At 39.5% G+C, this 22,811-nt stretch overlaps 3 protein-coding genes across 7 annotated transcripts in view; all 3 read left to right on the top strand.

The window, feature by feature from the left end:
* Positions 1-22,811, top strand: part of LOC111978747 (src kinase-associated phosphoprotein 1) — a 70,907-nt gene that overhangs the window by 4,970 nt on the left and 43,126 nt on the right. The window contains exons 1-4 of one of the 5 annotated variants that reach the window (XM_024008980.2): positions 11,232-11,448; positions 12,593-12,690; positions 16,209-16,619; positions 16,890-18,360. In XM_024008980.2, coding sequence (XP_023864748.1) covers positions 16,295-16,619; positions 16,890-17,521 — 957 coding nt within the window. In that variant the 5' untranslated portion in view covers positions 11,232-11,448; positions 12,593-12,690; positions 16,209-16,294 and the 3' untranslated portion in view covers positions 17,522-18,360. The other 4 variants (XM_024008983.2, XM_024008981.2, XM_024008982.2 and 1 more) reach the window with 4 other exon arrangements.
* Positions 240-2,520, top strand: LOC111978750 (homeobox protein Hox-B5b). Its single transcript, XM_024008985.2, has 2 exons — positions 240-1,037; positions 1,560-2,520. Exons 1-2 carry the CDS (start codon positions 446-448, stop codon positions 1,805-1,807), a joined length of 840 nt encoding a protein of 279 aa, XP_023864753.1. The 5' UTR covers positions 240-445; the 3' UTR covers positions 1,808-2,520.
* hoxb1b (homeobox B1b) lies at positions 19,231-20,970 on the top strand. Its single transcript, XM_024008984.2, has 2 exons — positions 19,231-19,909; positions 20,223-20,970. Exons 1-2 carry the CDS (start codon positions 19,315-19,317, stop codon positions 20,525-20,527), a joined length of 900 nt encoding a protein of 299 aa, XP_023864752.1. The 5' UTR covers positions 19,231-19,314; the 3' UTR covers positions 20,528-20,970.

Raw genomic sequence — 22,811 nt, 5'->3', positions numbered from 1 at the left:
CTGTCTGAGATACCTATTGGTAAAATAGTTTAGCCTACTTTTGTGTCCTAGAACAGTCAATGTTTAAAAAAAAATTAAAAAAAGAACAATGAAAAAAAGTATTCAGAGCACCCTCTCTGACAGTTACCTCCACTGCCAGTAGATGGCGCTGTCTYCCTACATGGATCTCAGGGCGAAATGGGGAGGCACCATTGACTCGAGCATAACGACCATCATTTCGTCATCATTTGTAACCGTAGAGCATGAATTACCTCTTGAAGTCATCAGTGAGAATTTACGACTGGTCAACAAATGCACGTGATTCCCGAGCGCTCTCCCATATTTGGCCGCATACCTGGCAAAGTACAGTAGGCTTCATTGCTATAATTCATGATTACATCATAAATCGTGAAGCAGAGGATTATAGCGACAAAGATCTACAAATCGAGCCTTTAAAAACAAGCAAATGAGCTCTTACTTTGTTAACTCGTTTTCAGGGCGCTATCCGAATGGCTCCGACTATCAGTTACTAAATTATGGGACTAACGGCACTGTGAACGGTACGTTCAGGGACCCTGGCACCATGCACTCTGGGTCTTTCGGATGCAACTACAATGGCATGGACCTAACCGTAAATCGCCCCGACACTGGTAGCCACTTCGCGGCTGTTGGAGAGGATACCCGTGGTTTTCAGTCCACTGGCCCGGATGCCCGGTACAGATTGCCGACCTGCTCGCTTTCGTCTCCAGATCCCCTTCCTTGCGCCAACCGCGAGTCTTTGGAACTAAAAAGCCCCTCTCCTCCACCTGACCGGAGCACGACCTCGATCGCCAACAATAATCTCAACAAAGGCAACAACAATCATTTTACAGAGATAGAGGATACCAGCGTTGTCTCTGAGACCGAGGAAGGCGCGCACACAAGCAGTACCAGCAGCATGGCTGCCCGGGCACAACAACTACAACAGGAGTCCAGTAACGCAACCTCCACGACAATCTCAAACGATTGCCAAACGCCGCAAATATTCCCATGGATGCGGAAACTGCACATTAACCATGGTACATACATAGCCTACTTTTACTGTGTTTTGTGGTGGTCTTGCTTTGGAGTGAATTGCATGCTCGCTGATGTAATTTTCTATAGTACAAATTTGTAGCGTCACAAATATGTCAAGTGTTGCATGAACTCCGTAAGGATGGTAGGATATGGCAACGGATTTGCTTTTATGATATTGTCCAGTACAATATATTTCTTAGTGCAAGATAAAACATAATTGTTAGCCTATTAAAGTATATTTTAATTGTAATAAAGATTCATTTAGAGAAACATTGTTTAAATGTTGGAAAATTGGTGGGTATTTATGTTTAGGCTATAGCTGAATGCAAGTTCTATTTCTGGTAATGTAGGATAGTTGTGCGACAATCCGTGCATGGCACGCGCCCCCGCGTGCAGCCTATACAACACCCAGAATTGCTTAATATTTCATATGTGCTGTTAAACATGTTTCCTTTTGTAATGTTTAAAATCCTATTTCCACTATCTGTTGTCCACTTCTAATTTGGATTTTTCATGCAATTTAGAAATGGCTGGACCAGATGGGAAAAGGGCCCGAACAGCGTACACCCGCTACCAGACGCTAGAGCTGGAGAAAGAATTTCACTTCAATAGATACCTAACCCGGAGGAGGAGAATAGAGATAGCCCACACGTTGTGCCTCACGGAACGACAAATAAAAATCTGGTTTCAGAATCGAAGGATGAAATGGAAGAAGGACAATAAACTGAAAAGTATGAGTCTGGTTACAGGAGGTAGCGCGTTCCATAACTGAGCTCGAACTGCAAGTGATAAGGGGGAAATCCGGAGTACTGTAAGCTACAGCGCAGCACCTTTCAGCATGTTGTTGTGATTTTAGACGAAAAAATATTCTGTGGTCTTTAACAGACGTTTAGTTTAACGTTGTGTTACGGTAGCCTGTAGTTATCTTTGGAACTAGAAAAAAAGTTAGACTCATTGTCTAAGGGTAGTATAAAGTCATGTGCTCTGTTTTATCTCTTGAATGTTGTCATGTTTCACGTGAGCTGTTAGCCTATATTGTGTAATTTCTAAACATTCTAACAGGTGTAAAGTGTACAGTAGCCTATGTTTCCAAAACATATGCTGCTCTTCATTGAATGTAAACCTATAGATGATGGGATCATTCAAAGCGCTTCAGTGTAAGTTTTTAATGCTGTATTTATGCTTGATTATCGTGGTTAGCGCAGTACGTTTTCCAGGTTTAAAAATACAGGTAAATCTGTTATGTAGCCTATAACACGTTGTGCACAAATATATCCAATTGTAATTGTTTAGAACTAAGTACTTATTAAGTTGCATAAATGTATTGAACCTTTTCAATGTGATCAATTTGTATAGTGGACAGGAAGGGAGTGGTATTCGGTGGATTATACGCCTACAGTGATGGTAAAGATTTTGCCAATTAAGCTTTTTGTATTTCTATGTGAATCTATAGATTTGGAAATAAAGTTTCTCTCCATCGCTTGATATATTTGAAGCATAGTAATTGCAATGAATTAACCTCTTCTTCATTTAACATATAGTAAATTAATGAATTAGGCCTACACATGTTTTAATGCACTATTCTATAGACACACATATGCTATAACACTGGTGAACGTAAACCATTCATGGCATTTTGGACATCTTGTATCAACAATTTAGGCTTACTTAACCTTGCCACACGTTCAAACAAATTAACTTCATAAACAACATGTTCCTATAGATTTTGTACTGTTTTACATTGCTATAAAATAACACATTAGCAAGAATAATTTCCATGGAAGTTTTCATGCTTAACATTGGCTTGAGATTACTTTTTTGGTATAGGCCTATGACGTGCATTACATTTGAGTCAGGTTTGTTGCTGATTTAAATATTTGTATTGTTTTCGTCCAAGCTATATTGTTTTAACCATGCACCTATAAAGTGCCCACCATCATGTCAAGGTTATTAGATTCATTATTGGTTCCATGCTGCCATTCTTTACCAGAAAAACAAACGCTAAACCTTTTAAACTTACCCTCTTATTGACTTCTTTGGCTTGAGTCGCGCTTCTGTTTGCTTGTATTTAGTTATTCGTTTCCCCATCAAATGTCCCAACATGTAGGCTATCTTACAGGTACATGGCTCGAATTTACTAAATGCCTCCGTACCGTAGAACATATAATCCCTTTACTGACTCTGAAAGGTCACGTGGGGTCCATAAAGTTAGTTTTATGGTTTTGGGGAGTAGACAATGTACTATATAATTCACATTCTTGAATGAAAGTGACGGTTTAACTGCTGCGAAGGGATTAGAAAGGGTTGTGGACTGTACAGCACTAGTCTGGGCAGTGGCGATATCCTCGATATCAGGATAGAAAGTTAATATCAGAAATGCAGTGATACATTTAAATAAGTGTTCCACTGTCTATGATTATATACCAAACATATGTTATTAATGTTGGAATTAGCCTCAAAATAAAATATTTTGAGAATCCATGGATTGTAATCGAATTATCTATAAACACCAGCAAATAAGAATTCATTCATTTTGCTCAGCGTAAAACTGGGGAAATTCTGCCTCTTCACGAACAGGACACAAACTAATTCAATTTTTTGCAATAACTGCATTGCACCTCGTGGAATCAGTGTCAGAGGTGCTGATATGAGAAGGGAAATTGGATAATGCATGTCTCTGGCCTATAGACTCAAGTCAGAAAACTGACAAAAACTTGAAGTGAAATTCAAGTCTGTATCCAAAAATTAGACCGTRTTGATAAAAGCGTGGCCTAAGGTAAAGCACGAACTTCAACAGGGTTTTGTGTGTACCATCAATTTCCAAGATAAGCCGTTGAACAGTGCGTCTCTCTCCAAGGACAGAATAGGTGAATTCACTGTAAACGTTGGGAATCAGACCTCAGTCGATTTTAATAAATTATGCTGGATAATGGAGGTCTAATCATATAAATATTAGGCTTTATTATTCCACACTGAACAAAAATATAAACGCAACATGTAAAATGTTGGTCCCATGTTTCATAAGCTGAAATAAAAGATCCCAGAAATGTTCCATATGCACAAAAAGCTTATTTCTTTAAAATGTTGTGCACAAATTTGTTTACATCCCTGTTAGTGAGCATTTCCCCATTTGCCAACATAATCCATCCACCTGACAGGTGTGGCATATCAAGAAGCTTGTTCTGTTGACAATAAAAGGACACTCTAAAATGTGCAGTTTTGTCACACAACACAATGCCACAGATGTCTCAAGTTTTGAGGGAGGTGCAATTGGCATGCTGACTGCAGGAATGTCCACCAGAGCTGTTGCCGGAGAATTGAATGTTCATTTCTCTAGCATAAGCCGCCTCCAACATCATTTTAGAGAATTTGGCAGTACATCCAACAAGCCTCACAACCGCAGACAAGGTATATGGCGTCGGTGTGGGCAAGCGGTTTGCTGATGTCAATGTTGTGAACAGAGTGCCCAATGGTGGCGGTGGGGTTATGAAATGGGCAGGCATAAACTACCAACAATGAACACAATTGCATTTTCTCGATGGCAGTTTGAATGCACAGAAATAGCGTGACGAGATCCTGAGGCCCATTTTGAGGCTTTTTAAAGGTATCTGTAACCAACAGATGCATATCTGTATTCCCAATCTTGTGAAATCCATCGATTAGTGCCCAATTCATTTATTTCAATTGACTGATTTCCTTATTTGAACAGTAATTCAGTAACATCTTAGAAATTGTTACACGTTGCGTTTTCATATTTTTGTTCAGTATATAAACGCATCAAACACTGATCCTGATGGTAAAAACTTGGAATTACGCCCAATTTTGTATGTTATATTATAATAACGAGTTGCTATTGTGTGTTTGTAGCCTATGTTAATGTATCATGTCTTTGCGTAGTTGCCACCATGGCTAAATTGTATGTGTCCCATTGTGTAGCAAGCCTACCTGACCAAATTGTATATATGAATCAGCATGCAATCGCAGTTCTGCGTGGTGATATCCAATCAAATTAGGGCAATATGAAAACACTGGTTTTGACATCTTTCGTCAATAGCTGTCATTTATTCATCTAAAATGTACCTAAATGCAATAAATATTCCCGATGTCTCAAACTTTTTTTGCTTAAATCATTTTATATATATTTAAAAAAAAATGCTAAAGAACACACACCAATGTTTTGTATTGGGTTGAAACAATTCCACTATTCATAACTGTTAAATAGCCATTTAACCAGGATAATAAGTATTGCATATTGATAGGGGTAATCTGTGCACGGATCTCATCAATAATTCATAGACCGGGGATCATCGCGAGGTCACTAGACGAGAGCCACAGATGCTGAGGATCTAACCTACAATACCAATAGGCCTGTTTCTCAGACATCGTCAACATCCTTGAAATCCATAGGCCTACACGAACGAAAAAGACAGTCTGAATAATTGTTTTAATTTGTGCTTTTGGAAGCACACATGGTAGCCTATGGAATTGTATCTTGTGTTGGTTATTCTGTATGGATGGATTAATGCGTAAAATACGTTAGTGTTTTGTTTATTAAGAATTGTCTATGTTTCGTTTTACATTTATAGGCCTACTTATTATTTATATTCGATACAATTGCATGGAGATTATTGACCCCTTTATTAGTGCGTAGGCCTTTTTATTGAGCAGTTGGGAATCAAGTTTTACATTGAAAAAGCATTGATAGATGAACAGGCTATTTGTTCTTTATCTGAAAACTTGTCTGACAGCAGTCGACACAAATATTTGAATATGCATGGGTAGATGGCATAATAATCGTGCTTCACAAAGTGACCTCAAAGTAAATCTTAAAATATGCGATTGGAGCATAGGCCAATGCTTATTCAGTGACGTGATGTAACGCCACCTGCACACCAGCAGAGCCCGCTTCAGACCGGCTTCACTGTTGCCCCGCTCAATCGATCATCTAAGTTGTAAATTAAGCACAGTGTAAAAAAAAAAAAAAAGTCTCAAACCTTAGAAAATCTGTGGTTATATTACAATGCCTGGCCTATATTTCCAATGAGAGGAGATAAAACAAAATGTCTCCCATTATCTCACTTTCTCGAGTACCGTAACATGTAAAAACATTCTGGATCAAAATAATGTATTTATTTSGAATTATGTTTTAATTCGGGGTGTAGGTCTAGCCTACCCACTGTTTGCTATTTAACTGTAAATCACTATACATGTCATTGCTCTCTCTGCGCTCAGAATTATCAGCTCCAATAACTCACAGGAGCCTGGTTCCTATATATATTGGGCCCCTGCTCCCTTTTTGGTAAAAGGAGTAGGTCCTACATTACTCAATATCATCGAACAAGTCAGAAATTGTTCATGTGTGAGGCCTTGAGGAAGGGGTGAAACGCAGGTCACCGCTTCTAACAAATATTAAAATGCCATGCGATTCGTGAGGCGCGGTGTCTATCAAAGGCTGTACGTCCAAAAACGAGATGAATCAGAAAGCTCGTGTCCACCTCGTATGTGTTTTGGGATCTGGATTTTTCGGATGACGTAGCTCCAGCAGGCCATGTTTTTAAATCAGGAGAGAGACAAGTTACAGTTGAAGTCGGAAGTTTTCATACACTTGGTTGGAGTCATTAAAACTCGTTTTTCAACCACTCCACACATTTCTTGTTAACAAACTATAGTTTGGGCATGACACAAGTAATTTTTCCAACAAAGACAGATTATTTTACTTATAATTCACTATCACAATTCCAGTTGGTCAGAAGTTTACATACACAAAGATGACTGTGCCTTTAAACAGCTTGGAAAATTCCATAAAATTATGTCATGCCTTTAGAAGCTTCTGATAGGCTAATTGACATAATTTGAGTCAATTGGAGGTGTACCTGTGGATGTATTTCAAGGCCTACCTTCAAACTCAGTGCCTCTTTGCTTGACATCATGGGAAAATCAAAAGAAATCAGCCAAGACCTCCAAAAAATGTAGACCTCCACAAGTCTGGTTCATCCTTGGGAGCAATTTCCAAACGCCTGAAGGTACCATGTTCATCTGTACCTGTCTCTTATACACATCTAGATGTGTATAAGAGACAGCAACGCAGCCGTCATACCGCTCAGGAAGGAGACGCCTTCTGTCTCCTAGAGATGAACGTACTTTGGTGTGAAAAGTGCAAATCAATCCCAGAACAACAGCAAAAGACCTTGTGAAGATGCTGGAGGAAACGGGTACAAAAGTATCTATATCCACAGCAAAACGAGTCCTATATCGACATAACCTGAAAGGCTGCTCAGCAAGGAAGAAGCCACTGCTCCAAAACCGCCATAAAAAAAGCCAGACTACGGTTTGCAACTGCACATGGGGACAAAGATCATACTTTTTGGAGAAATGTCCTCTGGTCTGATGAAACAAAAATATAACTGTTTGGCTATAATGACCATCGTTATGTTTGGAGGGAAAAGAGGGAGAATTGCAAGCCGAAGAACACCATCCCAACCGTGAAGCATGGGGTTGGCAGCATCATGTTGTCGGGGTGCTTTGCTGCAGGASSSKKTGTWGCKRTRCAKAYTTGTGGCAAAATGGCTTAAGGACAACAAAGTCAAGGTATTGGAGTGGCCATCACAAAGCCCTGACCTCAATCCTATAGAAAATTTGTGGGAAGAACTGAAAAAGCGTGTGTGGGGAAGGAGGCCTACAAACCTGACTCAGTTACACCAGCTCTGTCAGGAGGAATGGGCCAAAATTCACCCAACTTATTGTGGGAAGCTTGTGGAAGGCTACCTGAAATGTTTGACCCAAGTTAAACAATTTAAAGGCAATGCTACCAAATATTAATTGAGTGTATGTAAACTTCTGATCCGCTGGGAATGTGATGAAAGGAATAAAAGCTTAAATAAATCATTCTCTCTACTATTATCCTGACATTTCACATTCTTAAAATAAAGTGGTGATCCTAACTGACCCAAGACAGGGAATTTTTACTAGGATTAAATGTCAGGCATTGTGAAAAACTGAGTTTAAATGTATTTGGCTAAAGTGTATGTAAACCTCCGACTTCAACTAAATGAGGAATACGAATTATATTGAACGTTAATTAAGGAGTTAACATCCGGTCATGCGTAGGGTCACGTATAAAAATTCCCAGTTGACAATTTTTGGCTAGAAGAAGAGACCTCAGTGACAAGAAGAGGGGTTTCAAATGAGCATATGGGGTTTAAAAGGTGTGTGTGTTAGTCACTAGATCTAAACCCAATTTAACACTTATTGGAGATTCTGGATGTGTCCTGAGAGAGCGTTTTCTACCACCATCAACAAAACACCAGATAATGGAATTTCTCGTGGAAGAAGGGTGTCGCATCCCTCCAATAGACTTCCAGACACTTGTAGAATCTATGCCAATGCGCACTGAAGCTCTTACARTTGACATTTAAGTCATTTAGCAGACGCTCTTATCCAGAGCGACTTACAAATTGGAAAGTTCATACATATTCATCCTGGTCCCCCCGTGGGGAATGAACCCACAACCCTGGCGTTGCAAGCGCCATGCTCTACCAACTGAGCCACACGGGCCTCTTCTGGKCGATCATGGTCAGAGCCATAACCAGGGTTTGAGTTTTAGTGAGGTTTGTTATACAATAAAAAAAACGTTAAAATGCTTTTTGGTGAACAGAAAAATGACCCCAGCCATGATCACTTTGGCTGCTAGTTCTTTCACCTCAGTCAATCAACAACCACATAGCCTGTTAGCTAGCTTAGACAATTGTAATGTTATACGCCTGATTTGATTTGAAAGGGGAAAATATGAGAAATGATTCACGCTGACACATAGCATCAMCGACTGTTCAGTCGGTTGTAATGATGAATTGTATAAAACCATCAACTCTTTACATAGATATCTCTTTTCTCAAATTCCATAGTGTTCACGTTTGAATTCCTAGGAGTTACTCATCAAGCGCCACACAGACGTCAATGGAGCACACAGATGATCGTATGTATTATCGCATTCACATMAATTATTAGAACGTTACTTACAATTCTGTATTAATATCAGTGATGTAGTGGTAAAAAAAAAGGTGGGTGATGGGTAAACTATAAACTCCAGTGGGCGATCGATATAACACTGTATTGTTTGCTTTTTGATTAGACAATGTAGGCCTTTAGGGAAAATAGGCCATGTGGAGATGTTCATATTGAAACATATATATATATATTTGTTTTAGTTCACAACTTGTTCCATAKGTTTTAACAAGTTTGGGAACCACTTTACTAACCACTCTCTCTGCCTGCTTGCTTGTTTCCGCTTTCTTGCGGTCTCTGCTTCTTCCTACATCCCTGCCTCAGTCTCACCACATCACTGGCTGTCTCAGTGTAGCCTATTGTCTGTAAAGCAACGTTATTATTATCCTGCTGAAGGTATGCTCCGTTTAACGTTCGATTCTTACTTCATCCTTATAGTTGGCCAAGTAGCCGAATACAGAGCCTGCGATATAAGTCTCTGCGACAGCTAGCCACCCGACCGACATACTGTCTTTATAAGAGACTATTTATTTACCAGTTGTGCACTCATTCTTTGAAAGACGGTTTTTGTTTGTTTTGGGGGATGTCTGTAGACACGGCAGGAGTCTCGGGACGGTTTTAAAATGGTCTTTTGTCCGGCATCTCGCAAACACACTCCACAGGGTCTCTAGTTACCTACTTGAGCCGACTCCGAGCTGGGTTGGTTAGTTTCACGTCTCAGGCCCTCGGCCTGTGCACGAGAGGGCGGAGTTAGCRGTTGAGAGAGTGGTGAATGTGCTGCTAAAAAGGCAAATCCGGGAGGCAAATCCAGGAGACGCAGGTGAACATTACAAACAGACCACGGTTAATGATTCCACTCGTTCACAAAGATGCAGGCGCGATTAGAACTCCGTCAGATCAAGAATATAAACCTTCTGAGCTTTGATCAACGCTGGGAGCAATATTTAGATGTTGACCCGTCTTTTTTTATTTATTATGTACAATATATATTTTTCCGAGCGTCTGCTAAATGACTTAAATGTAAATGTAGAACACAAGTATAAACGCAACATGAAACAATTTCAATATCTTAGGAGATCCTGCAGGTAAAGAAGTCTGATGTGGAGGTCTTGGGGGCTGGCGTGTTACATGTGGTCAGTGGTTGTGAGGCCTGTTGGACATACTGCCAAATTCTTTAAAACTACATTGGAGGTGGCTTATGGTAGAGAAATTAACATCAGTTCTCTGGCAACAGCTCTGGTGGACAGTCCTGCAGTCAGCATGCCAATTGCACGGTCCCTCAAAACTTGAGACATTTGTGGCATTGTATTGTGTGACAAAACAGAACATTTTTAAGTGGCCTTTTATTGTCCCCAGCAATAATCAGCTTCTTGATATGCCACACCTATCAGGTGGATGGAATATCTTGGCAAATGAGAAATCCTCACTAACAGGGATGTTAACAAATTTATGCACAACAAAGGAAAGAGATATGCGTGCATATGGAACATTTCTGTTTTTTTCATCTTATGAAACTTTACATGTTGCGTTTATATTTCTGTTCAGTGTAAAATAATTACACTTTATGTTTGTGTTTCCTTTATTTTGGCAATTACATGTAGGTATATCATGCTAATTAGAATCGTTTGGTCCACCTTGACATAATTCCATTGAAGATCAATAAGGCTGGAAATAAAACAAATAGCCTAAACGTGGTTCTCTTGCATCGAGCACAAAAAAATGCTTAAACAAGACATTTAGGATTTCGTTGCTATTGATTTAGGCGCCACTGAAGAATACCTGTAATCTATTCCCCCCATACCCCACTGAAGGTGCAGGCTGAGATGTCAATCATGGGCTTTGGAGCCACTGTGCAACAGGGATACATAGCCTATATTGAGAGATTAGAATTATCATGCAATTCTTTATTTACCCTCTACAGAGCCTGCTGACCTTTTTGACAGAGAGAGCCTCATGTTTGACTAGATGTGTGCCAAACCTAGTTTATAAACTTTCTGTCATTATGCCTTTTTTAAATATTATATAATCGTGTTGCTGTAATGCATACACGGTCCAGATCAAAATGGTTATTTTTCTTATCCCAGGATCACTACTTTGAATATAATCCATAATATTTGGCTAGGAATGACCGCGAATCCGTCTAAAGATTAACAGCAATGACATGGGGCGAGCCAAGGTTTACATTGTTCGGGGAGGTAGCCCTACCCACTCAGCGTCAAGTGCCCCGTCTATAGACAGCCCCATGTTACTACTGACGATAGCCTTCCGTCTGCATTCATTTCGCCGACATATCCATCATGTCTCCTTTGAAAACTCTAATGCGAAAAACTAGCTACTGGCGAATACCGAGTGCTAACCTTCACGCCCGAGTTTTGTCTTTTGGATAATAAGATACGTTTTTGGAGAACCTCGGTAAGTGCCACTGTTGCTCATTACTTCCAGTTTTCAAACATAGGTCTATTGTCATAACGAAATGCACGTCTCATGTATTTTCAATGCAACTGATGTGTAAGCCATGAGGTGTTATATCTATTCTACAAAGCGTTATTATATGKAAGCTTTCCAACTTATGACAGTGCTCTCCAAAACAGTTCCTGGAGAGCTATGGTCCTGTAGGTCTTGGCTCCAATCATAATACCTGATTCTAATAATTAGCTGGTTGATCAGCTGAATCAGGTTGGTTACAACTGGGTTGGATTGAAAACATACAGGAGTATAGCTCTCKAGGAACAGGGTTGGAGAGCCCTGGCCTATACGATATTGATTGACTGGGCTAGTGCAAACTGGGCTAGTGCAGACTACATTTTATTAAAAGTGTAAGGAAGTTGGATAAGATGTTATTTTTCATGGTATTAAATATTATCAAAGATGATTTGTATACCAAACCCATGGTGAGACATGCTTTTTGGACCCATTATGATTTGAACGTTCATTATACTTATACTACTTGTACTTTTTACGCACACACCCACACCCACACGGTTAGGGATGGATCAATACTTTGACGAGGCAGTCTGTTTTGGTTCAAGTCTGAATGCTAGAATGTTTACTGTATGTTGTCCTAAATTTCGTCATGCTGACCATGAGGCCTGAAATGAATATTTGGGTCTGAAACTGCCTATATCCACATGCATTTCAAAAATTATTTTCGCTGTTGTAGACAAAACTCAGAGGGTGTGTTAACTTATTTACCTTACCTAAATTGATTTAGGGTAGTTAATTGCTGGCGTAAATATGTCTGCCTCTTATAGACTATAATCAGTTGTTTGAACATTAGTTAAATCCATTTGATTTGTAAATCCTGTTTATTGTATTTATGCGCCTGTTATCAATTGCCGTTGCATGAGGTCAGCAGGAGCCCTTGCCGTTTTAAATAATAATTTGCCATGTAACAATCTGAATTAATCCATGAGTTTAGATTCTAACCGACCAACCATTTTCTGACAGAGAAATGAACGGCTCCATTCGACGTTTCAGTATAGGCCTAAGATGTGGGCATCGTTCAGGATAACATGTATTTCTTCATTCTTTAATACACTTTTGTTTTGCTATACAGCTTATCTATAGAGGACCAGACCGTCTGCCAAAGAAATCACAGAGTTCTTATCTCCGTTCTCGAAGACAGCACTACAGTGCAAATCAAAAGCGATATGGGTAGGTTTTATTTTATATTTGCAGCGCCGTGCAAATAATACAACACAGTTGCATTGCTCTGAAGCCAGTTCCCACATCATAGGTCAGAGTAGCCTGGTGAGCAACCATCCATGTCACGTGATTCATTAAATAAGAGGTTGCAGAGTAGATGCACGCATTCATCAGGCCAACCACTGTAGTGATTTGCCCGCTGGTGTACAATGCATCTTCTTAAAGTCTACATAGCTGGAATGAAGAAGATCCTGCAAATGTATTGTAAGTATATGGATAGCATTTTTTGGAGAATCTGATGTTGTATTAATTAGGCTATATGAATGACATTGCAGGAAATGTATGGTCCAATTCAAGAAATGTTACAACAAGCATGACACATTATGTTGTTTGATTTTCTATATTGAAGTTTCAATAGGCGAGAGATCCATGGGCTAGACTATCTATCTCTATTTAATTGATTTCGATGGTTTAGGTGATGTATACATTTCATCCTACACTGTCTGCCTCTCTTTCCTGTCTGCCAGTCGTTCCATTTTGATTTATAGCCTAATGATATGTGAGCCAATGTCAGAGACAGCTGCCATTGTGTTTCTGGAATACTCTTTTTGTTTTGTTTATAGCTGTATGTGCATTAATCTACAGATCCACAAGTGATACGATTAATCGGTGCTCTTAATTGTCTTTCTCCATCCTTCATCTGGGCTGAGCAGACCGATATAAAGACTTTATGCCTGGAGGTCTCGGGTTACATCAACTTGGCAATTACAGAGCCTTAACGTTTAATTTTAAGCCATAGAACCTTGAAATAAATCATTGTCTAATCTCGACGCCACATATTCATGCATCATTTCGAATTGATCATCGTTCCCCCAGGATAGGAGCTTTTTATGGAATATGATTTGAAACGATTATTATAGTATTTTCYTGACAGTGTATATGGCAGGAATTTGTCTTGAGATTCGAAGAATAGGCACACAGATATATTTGATCACTGAAAGATTATATAGCTAGGCTATAGGCAGACATCCTATAAATGTAGTATGACAAATGTAGATAGAAAAAGTGGGAGATGTACGGTATCCATTTGATAGCTAAATTCAACAAATCCACATGCATGGTCTGAACCGGTCACGGCTAAATTACCTCGGCTAAATTTCGTTAGATTGGCAGTCCTGACGTCTTTGATCAAAAGACTGGTCAATGTTTAGATGATTTTGTGTTGTAGCCTAATTACTTTCGTGTAGTTAAACATTAGCTATCCTGCCTGGGGTATTAACTATTGTCCCTAATGAATGAATCGAGGGGATTGAGCATTTTCAATTAAAAGGTTAACATAAGAGATCAAAGCACCGCCACAGTCCCAATGGGTATCGATCCACTAACAACAATCCTATAGCGGCATGTTTGATCCTCACCTCCAGTAGGCTCAATGTCTAACCTGTACAGCCAAGAGGCAGATGGTTCTCCAAAGAAACTGACGCAATTTGGGTCCATGGCCTTTTGAGCACTAATATGCTGGAATATTAATTTACCTCTCCAAAACTGAATATGAGTGTTGGGTTGGTGTGTTTTGAGTGTTGGGTTGGTGTGTTTTGTCCTGATGTGTGCAAAATAGTTAACTTTTCGATATGGTTGTCTGCCAGGTTAGACAACCGCATAATCCTGAAATCTAAATTCATATATCATGGAAATACATTATATTGATAGCCAGTCACACTCAACACGAACTTTTTGGCAAATTTCACATTGACATCATACATTATTCATGCAGGGGTCATGCAATAGTACGCAAAGTCATAAATTGACCAAATCAAAATCATAACCCCATTTTGACAATTTAGTTTGGCATAGTTCAATTGGTGCGTTTTGATTTCCTTTCTTTATTTTACACCAATGCCATTCCACATTTTGGCTACTACTCTCAAATTGTTATTTGGTTTCTGTTGTCATCTCCAAACACTGGTCTCTTGATTTTTATATTTATTTTGTTGGTAAAATCTGACATATAACATCCAATGAGATAGGCTACTTTGAGTAGGCCTAAGTATAGACTGGGCTATGTTAGCTCTATGGCTATGCCATAGAGAAAAGTTGGGGCCTCAGGTCAGTTCATTAATGCAGATTGCTCTCGTGTGAATCAAATCGATCAAAGGCCACTAGCCCCGTCCCACCACATCTGCAATTACCATAATTTTCGTTGTGAAAAGGCTATCCTAAACACACATTTTAAAATAGGCTGCTCTAACTGCAGACAGCCCCTTACAAAGCATCATGGAGTAATGTATCCACATGTATTTGTCTCATAATTTACGGACTGAGGTCATGGTTTTCGGCGAATAGTGTTTTCAAYTTGGCGATGTGGCCAGAATTCTTCTTCACTGTCTAGTCAGCTGCGCAAAGGCTACCCATGTTCTCGTTCGACCTCTTCCATGCTGTGGGCGACTCCCAATGAGTTAATAGCAAGCCTATCATTGCAACTGGATTATAATACTCCTCGGTGTTTTTGAAAGGAGAGACCTGTCGTWATTGATTCTGGATGTGAAATGAATCATATCTAGTCAGTATTCGTGGGATCTACGTTATACGCTAAGGTAAGCCGGGCTGGMGAATGGTCGGCTATTTTCTTTGTGATTTACGACCATATGACTCGTGCGCGGTTCAAGCAGAGTTCATAAAGCTGTACGCTATGCCTCCATACCATCCAACATTCGTTTTCTCTTAAACTATTTAATCATCTTCTGTTTTTACTATTTTTGTTGCTTATAAAGGCATAGTCAGCATAATCGTTSTAATGAATTCAGAGACCTTGAATATTTTGTTCATGTTGAAGATTTCAATGGAAARGTAAGGAAACGTGATTAGACYTATACAATTATAGGCTACCATTAACGGTTAAGCTGATCTGATATTGAATAAAGAAATTGGCTGTTTTCTTCCCCCTATATTGGGCTTTATGTAGGAGACTTGACACAGTTACCTTGTTTTTTTTGTCGAGTTTTGTTGGCTAAATCTCTATCGACAGTTGTATATTATAATAATGTTATCATTAGCCTATGTAAGACCTATAGCCTATGTGTCTTTAATTAGTTGTATTTATTTAGGCTAGTAATTTAACATGTAGGGCTATTTCGTTTTTCTCTAAAATAGCATAGTTTCACACAGGCCTCAAGCATTCTAGCATTAAATTCTTGAAAATATAAAAATAATGTCTTGCCTTTATGGAATTCAAATTGCATTGTTGTTTGCATTCTTATTTGTTTAAGCCCATTGACGGGTCTGCAAAAGTAGGCCTATGCTGAATAACACTACTGGACTAAAAACTGGTGACTTGTTTCTCAACAAACAATTACTTTTTTTAGGGTTGAGAATGGAAAGTAGATATTAGAGACTATCGTATAGTCTGACATTGCCTCTGTAAGCAGGTTGAAAGGGTCCTATTCACGTCATGGTGCTATTGAGTTGATAAGATGGATTCATACTGTCACCTCCCTTATTCTGTGTTTTTTCATAACCTTTCAGAACAGCAACRAAGAGGTCATTGGAAGGAAACTGTCACGTGACTTCTGGTTGCCAATGTTCCTTCAGAAGGTCAAAAGGGCCCCAGTAGCTGATGAGACATTTCTTGACAATGCAGAGAAATACCTACCAAGACGCCATAGCAATATTTGGAGAGTCCCCATACCAAGGTGCCAGTGGATTTGGATACAATCATGACGCACCATCCCACCAACCCTTGGCCTACCTGGAGAGCCAGATCAACTTGAAGGAGTTGGATTGCTCATCGCAGTCAAATGGCAACAGCAAATCACAGCACCCAAAAGAGATTGACCCTAACTCAAATTCTACCTTCACCAAAAGCATATTCCCGTGGATGAAGAAGTCGACAATTCAGAACTGTATAAAGAACAACGGAGACAATCCCRTAGAAGTTAATGGTGTGTATTCAAATTCCTAGCCCAATAAATAYTTGGACAGTAAAATTCCCATTTAGGTCTACAAATAATACTTTTTTAAGCTTGATAAATCCTAATTGTATTATATGATTACGACCAATGGGCGTTGGCTAATTGCATTTCCAGTTTCGATAGAAGCTTACATGTTGATATAATGTTATGTAATATAGCCTAATGTTGTTAAGATTTTGTTTAGGTACTGTAGGCCTATTCAATTTATGAATGATGTTACATTTCATTTTCTCTCGGCAGAACTATTTGGTGACGAGGAAAACCCAACAACTGCAGCCTCCAAAAGGGCGCGCACTGCATACACAAGCGCCCAGTTGGTTGAGCTCGAGAAGGAGTTCCACTTCAATCGTTACCTTTGCCGCCCCAGGCGCGTGGAGATGGCTWGCCAACTCAGTCTAAAGGAGAGGCAGATCAAGATTTGGTTTCAAAATCGGAGAATGAAGTGCAAGAAAGATGGAAAGTTTAAAGGACTGTGCTCTTCTTTAGGTAGCCCTGGAACTCTTACCAATCTTGGTTATATTAATGCAATGGGGGAGGATTATGACACTGTTTCCCCGCCATCTTTAAAGCATCAACAAAACGATTATGTCAGTGCATCAGTCTATCCAAACTCAATGAAAGGGCAACAGAAATATGCCACAACCCCAGAATATGCTCCTTGCAGTATGCAGGACAATGATAGTAGTTTTTCCATTCATTATGCTCAAGCTGACCCTGTTCATGTTGATGTGAACTTGCCATTCACTGCATGCGGGATAAATAACCAGTGTAATCATACTGCACAYATGACGTCAAGCCAACACCATCCTAAACCTACACTATATGATCCAAACACATCATACCTATTGGGGCATCATTCTTCTCAAGAATGAATCAAGCAAGCTCCTAAACTGACTCATTTATAGCATATGTAGTCAATATGTCCCTTGACCATAATCAGATCCTTAGTGGACCGAATCCAAAGTTCAGGTATGCACACATAAAAGTATTTTTTTGTTGCGCAAAAGGCCAATTATTCGCTGTATCCAAATGCATGCAAATWGTGTTGAGTCATTACAGCAGAGTTACTCATATTTTACTCGAAAAGAGCAGCTTTAACTATTTTGGGAATTAAGCGACTGATTGTGACCACTAGAGTCGGAGGTTAAACACAGAGTTAATTCGAATAGAGTGTTTATAAGTATTGCTAGAGTCAACGTGATCCCGCCCACAGATCAGCACCTGCATAGGCTATTCGATCCTGTTGGACAGTTCTGTTTTTCTATTTTGATTTCTTATCCATATAGTATAAACCTGAAATTATTTAATTATATGAAACCACCGGGTAATGTAAAACATTTAATTTAAATCAATATCAAGCAAAAACTTTTCTCACTTATGTTTTTGTACAAGACTTGACATTATGCACTTTTATAAGTGGAGCAGGTCATGACCCAACTGTGTGCATTGGAATATTACAAACATATTTATTACAATGTTGTTTATATGTTATTTATTAATTTAATTTATGGGAATGTAATGTATTTTGTTATTTTTTATCATAGGGCTTAGTGTTTACAGACAGACTCTTATGCTTCAGGGACAGTTGAATCAATGTTCCTCAAAATGTAATTTAATTGTGAAATCCTTTTGGATACCCTTTGAAATGCATGTGTAGGCTATGCTGACGAATAATTTCTGTATATTGTTGAATAAATGCATTTGTTGGTCAGACTTTCTGCAGAACTGTTTTCTTGCACATCTTGTTATCAAAAAGAGCTTGCTCTACCTATTTATAGTCTAAATGTGTCTAGTTAGAGTAAAATACATACAAAATATATTKAAATATGTCAAATGAAATAGGCCACATTAGGTATAGTCTGGTAAAGATTATATGCAATAATAAATTGTTAAAAGTCCATAAAGGCACAATGATTTAGGCTGTTCTTTGTTCTCTCTCGAGCAAATTGGAGAACAAGCTGTCAAGCGTTTAGAGGAGCAGAAGATTGATCGTCGCATTAATTTCAAGACTCCTCTGTAAAATTAGCTCTCAGACAGAAGAACACGCCGAGCTAATCAAGTAATTCACATGAGCTGCTATACTTATACACATTGGGCAACATAATTCTCATAGAGGACTCCTGGTATTATACACCAATCTTATATCCTCTTGTTAACTGCATGAATGACAATGGAAACATTTCAGTTCACTAAACTTACTTTTACTCTTATAATACTGTTAAAAAAGCACAGCCAAAATACTATTTCGATCACATAGACCATCCAATCAACTGTTTGCTTCAAACTCTAAATTAACGAGAGACGAAATTGAAATAATTTCAAAATCTTTCACTTTTTCAGACTATCGTTCTCCCTCACTCTGACCAGAAGGTCCTTGCAGAAGTGGTGTGACGTGTTTGTGTTCTTATCAGATTGATGGGCGAGTTTGACTGAAGCATTTGTCATGTAAATGTGAGACGTTTGATGGACGATCCTGACCTGACAAACTGCTATAGGTCCCAATTGCCATTGGCGTAAAGTGAGTCACATGGTCTGTRACTAAGGTGATATGAGCCTGGTAGGCAGTTTTACAGATTTGACATACTACCTAGAGGTTGTAGGGCACAGGGAAGAGCAATTAAGGTGGACTGACCCGTCTTCATTAATTTTGCCATAACAATACAGGATGAACTCTTACTTAGATTATACCATTTGTAACAGGGGGACTAACATATTCAACGCCAATGCCGGATACCACAATTTAAACCATGGATACATGTCCTCCTTATCTTCCAATTCATGCGCAACAAGTGATAGTTTTGTGTCGGATGGGCGGTTAGTTGGCGGTTCTTCGGTGCACCAGACTTRGAGCCACCCTCTCCACCAGCCCCAGCTACATCATATAGATCTCCAGTTTGGCTCAACGGGAAACTCGGTGTATGGCTCGCCAACAGGGCCAAACTTGGATTATGGACCTCATCAATACGCTCTAATTCATGAACAAGAACGAGGTTTCATTCAGTCGCCTGGGATTCCTGTGTCAGCCATTGGAACGAACATGCCCCCCCTGGCCGAAGGGAACAGTGAGCCAGGGTCTGCACCAAGCAGCCAGTATCTGCACTTTTGCAGTGGAGAACAGGGGCAACAAGAATACTTGGAGAGTATTTACTCGAGATTAGTTCCTTCCCAATATAGTGATAAGGATTCGGATGATTTCAATGCAGATTTAACTTCAAAAACTTTCGACTGGATGAAAGTTAAGAGGAATCCCCCTAAAACAGGTTTGTTAGCTCCTGGGACATGGTCATAAATAACACTGTCATGACAAAGGGTAATTTATAGACAACATTACAATATATATATATATATATATGAGTAAATTATAGAGACACTGCCTAATCAATGTTTGTGCTTTGCATGTTATTGCGTAAAATGTGCCGTGGTGCGTAAAATAAATGATCAAATACAGAATCTGTTTGCTTGGCTGCTCACAATCATCACATAATCATAATACAGTTTATTCCTYTTTTCATTCCTTAATTTAAAATTCWAMTTATTCCATCAGTTCCTTCATTCATTCATTAACTTTTACAGTTTCAGAATATGGAGTCCCTGGTCAACAGAATGTAATCCGTACCAARTTCAACACAAAGCAGCTGACAGAGCTCGAGAAGGAGTTCCATTTCAACAAGTACCTGACCAGGGCCCGGCGAGTGGAAGTTGCCGCTATTCTCGAGCTCAACGAAACTCAAGTGAAAATTTGGTTCCAAAACCGCAGGATGAAGCAGAAAAAGCGTGAGAAAGCAGGCACGGTCTTTCTAAACACAGCAGTACCGGCAAATGATTTGGGAGAGATCGCCTCATCTCCTGATGTGTCACCAAGCTCGAAGACCGCATAAAGCAATCGTTTTACAAATAACATTTGAATTACCGCACTCATGGTGCTGCACTTTACTTGTCACATTTTCAAGGARACTGCAGGTTTACAGGGTTTAGGTGCACTAATTTCTGCAAACAATTTAGTTTCATGTTTGCACTATTTACGGGTATTTTCTACAAATAKATTTAGATAATTATGTGAGAAGTTAAAAATAAAATGTTTGTTTTGAAAAGTCTGTATTTGTGCTGATTTGTACATTTGTGAGCGAATGAAATGTTCCCATACAGTAGGCTATAAAGTATTTATTGAATGTGACAATAAGGATAAGAAAATCTAAATCTATGGAACTAATTGAATTGTTCTTCGATGTTCTTTCTACGCAAATAGTATTTTGGAAGTCAACATTGTTTAACTGTTGTTGAAACTGTTTTATATCTGCCTACTCATGAAATTAGGAATCAGATGGAAAAATATGGAATTTTCATTGAAATGCAGTTCATAGACAATCACATATTACTGATTTCTATATAATAGTTTTTACAAAATTAAACTTTAACAAATATATAATGTTCTGTCTTTCATTGCTGTTGAGTTTAACCCATTCTTTTCCTTTGCATAATGTGACATGAGGAGTCTTTRACCACACATGGGGTGGCTACCAATGACCTCTTCACCTCAGAATATCCCCAGGGTTTCTAAACATGACAACAAACTTCAGGGTGCCAGGTTTCACACTAGATTTGTTACCCAAATTCAATTTGGCTATGCACAAATGCCATGCCCTGAGATCCACAAACAATTGGTACAGGTTCTCACTTACACTTGCCACTTTCTCTTCTGATTGCTATAATAGTTCATTAGAAAAGTAATTGGATAATCTTCTACCACCACTAGAGCTAAATTTATAGTTGAACCTTGTATGCTGCCCTCAGCTCTTCCTTAAAGCTGGCAGGGGCTTGACAACCCTGTTTCATCTCCTGATGTTATAGGCAGGCTCAATATTTGCACTGGGTGTTAGGTTTGCACAGTTCCTGCCCCAGCGGCACTGGCCTGTCAGTGCCCTCTCCCCCAAAGCTGAGGTTCATTCAAAGTTCACCCACAAATGGATTCACAAAGGCCTCTAGTCAATCTGTCAGGACACCAGAATGGCTTCGACGAGTCAACTGAAGGTCTCCCCCTCTTCCTTTTCTTTGCTTTTAATATTCAAGACTAAAAAGCGGCAGGGGATATTTTTTCATCTACATATTGTATGGCTTATTAGACAATTGTAGTGTCATCATAGTTCCTTACATTTTTTTTTACCATGAATTATTAACAAAGAGGGAACTGGTGCTTGATGATGATCATTCCATTAAAAGACCTATCTGCCTCATTGCCTCCTGCCACAACCCATGTGGTCCTCTCCCTCGTTGTCTCTTTTTGAAACTGACTCTCTTCCTCCCATTTGCCCCATCAGACTGTTTGAAACAAACAGTCATCAGGCAAGCCATGATGATTTGAAATACATCTGAATMAGGTTTTACGTTCTCTTCTAGCAATTGGCGTCAATAATTGATAGATTTTCAACCAATCATCGTTTCACTTTAAACTTTACAGTCACCAAAGAGAATATGTCGGGTTAGTTGCCATGTATCTTTTCTCTACCCTGACAGTCACAATGGGGCCTTGGGAGGTGATGGCGGTAGATATAGTGAAGGTTGACAGGTCCAACAAAAACAGGGAAYGGACTAAGTGCAGGACTTGAACCCAGAGGTGTGATTCCTGTCCTCTCACTCGGTAATACCTCAGACCTCCCACTGGGCTCTCCACCTGCGTCACAGCCAGCAATGGAGGAGCCAGCACCATGGAGACAGATGTTCAACCAGGGAGATGGAGGATGATTTTTCACCAGCCTGTCAGTGTGGCACTACAGCTCTAACTGGAGAACGTAAAACAAGCAGGGCCAGGGATTTAACATGCAATGAACACAGAGAGGCAAAAGGCAGAAACGCAGGCAGAGAATACTACTAGGTACAATGGTAATGGCGTAAGCTATAGCATGAATGCCAGCTGAAACATAAAGACCGATAATACAGAGCAACAAGTCAACATTTAGTAACATTTTTTTGAACATCGTTATCTCTTCACTGTAACATTTTCTGACACCAAAGAAATGAATAGTGAGCCCCATGCTGGTTGCAGTTGTTGCAAGCTCTTTTACAAGTTGAATGCCTGGCTCACTTCCTTGGTCTCTGGTTCCACTGTGGCACGTCACACTGCAGGGACACCAAGCTTCAAGGCAGGGACAGCAGGCTTCAAGGCAG

The sequence above is a fragment of the Salvelinus sp. IW2-2015 genome, linkage group LG18, assembly GCF_002910315.2.
Source record: "Salvelinus sp. IW2-2015 linkage group LG18, ASM291031v2, whole genome shotgun sequence".
Lineage (NCBI taxonomy): Eukaryota > Metazoa > Chordata > Actinopteri > Salmoniformes > Salmonidae > Salvelinus > Salvelinus sp. IW2-2015.
The sequence above is the reverse complement of the archived record's forward strand: the minus strand, read 5'-3'. Positions and strand labels throughout refer to the sequence as shown.

What these genes read in the sequence shown, in the direction of transcription:
- LOC111978750 (XM_024008985.2), top strand. Translation starts at nt 446, where the DNA reads ATGAGCTCTTACTTTGTTAACTCGTTTTCAGGGCGCTATCCGAATGGC. An exon ending in GAAACTGCACATTAACCATG is followed by an intron (nt 1,038 to 1,559) that starts GTACATACATAG and finishes CATGCAATTTAG; the next exon opens with AAATGGCTGGACCAGATGGG.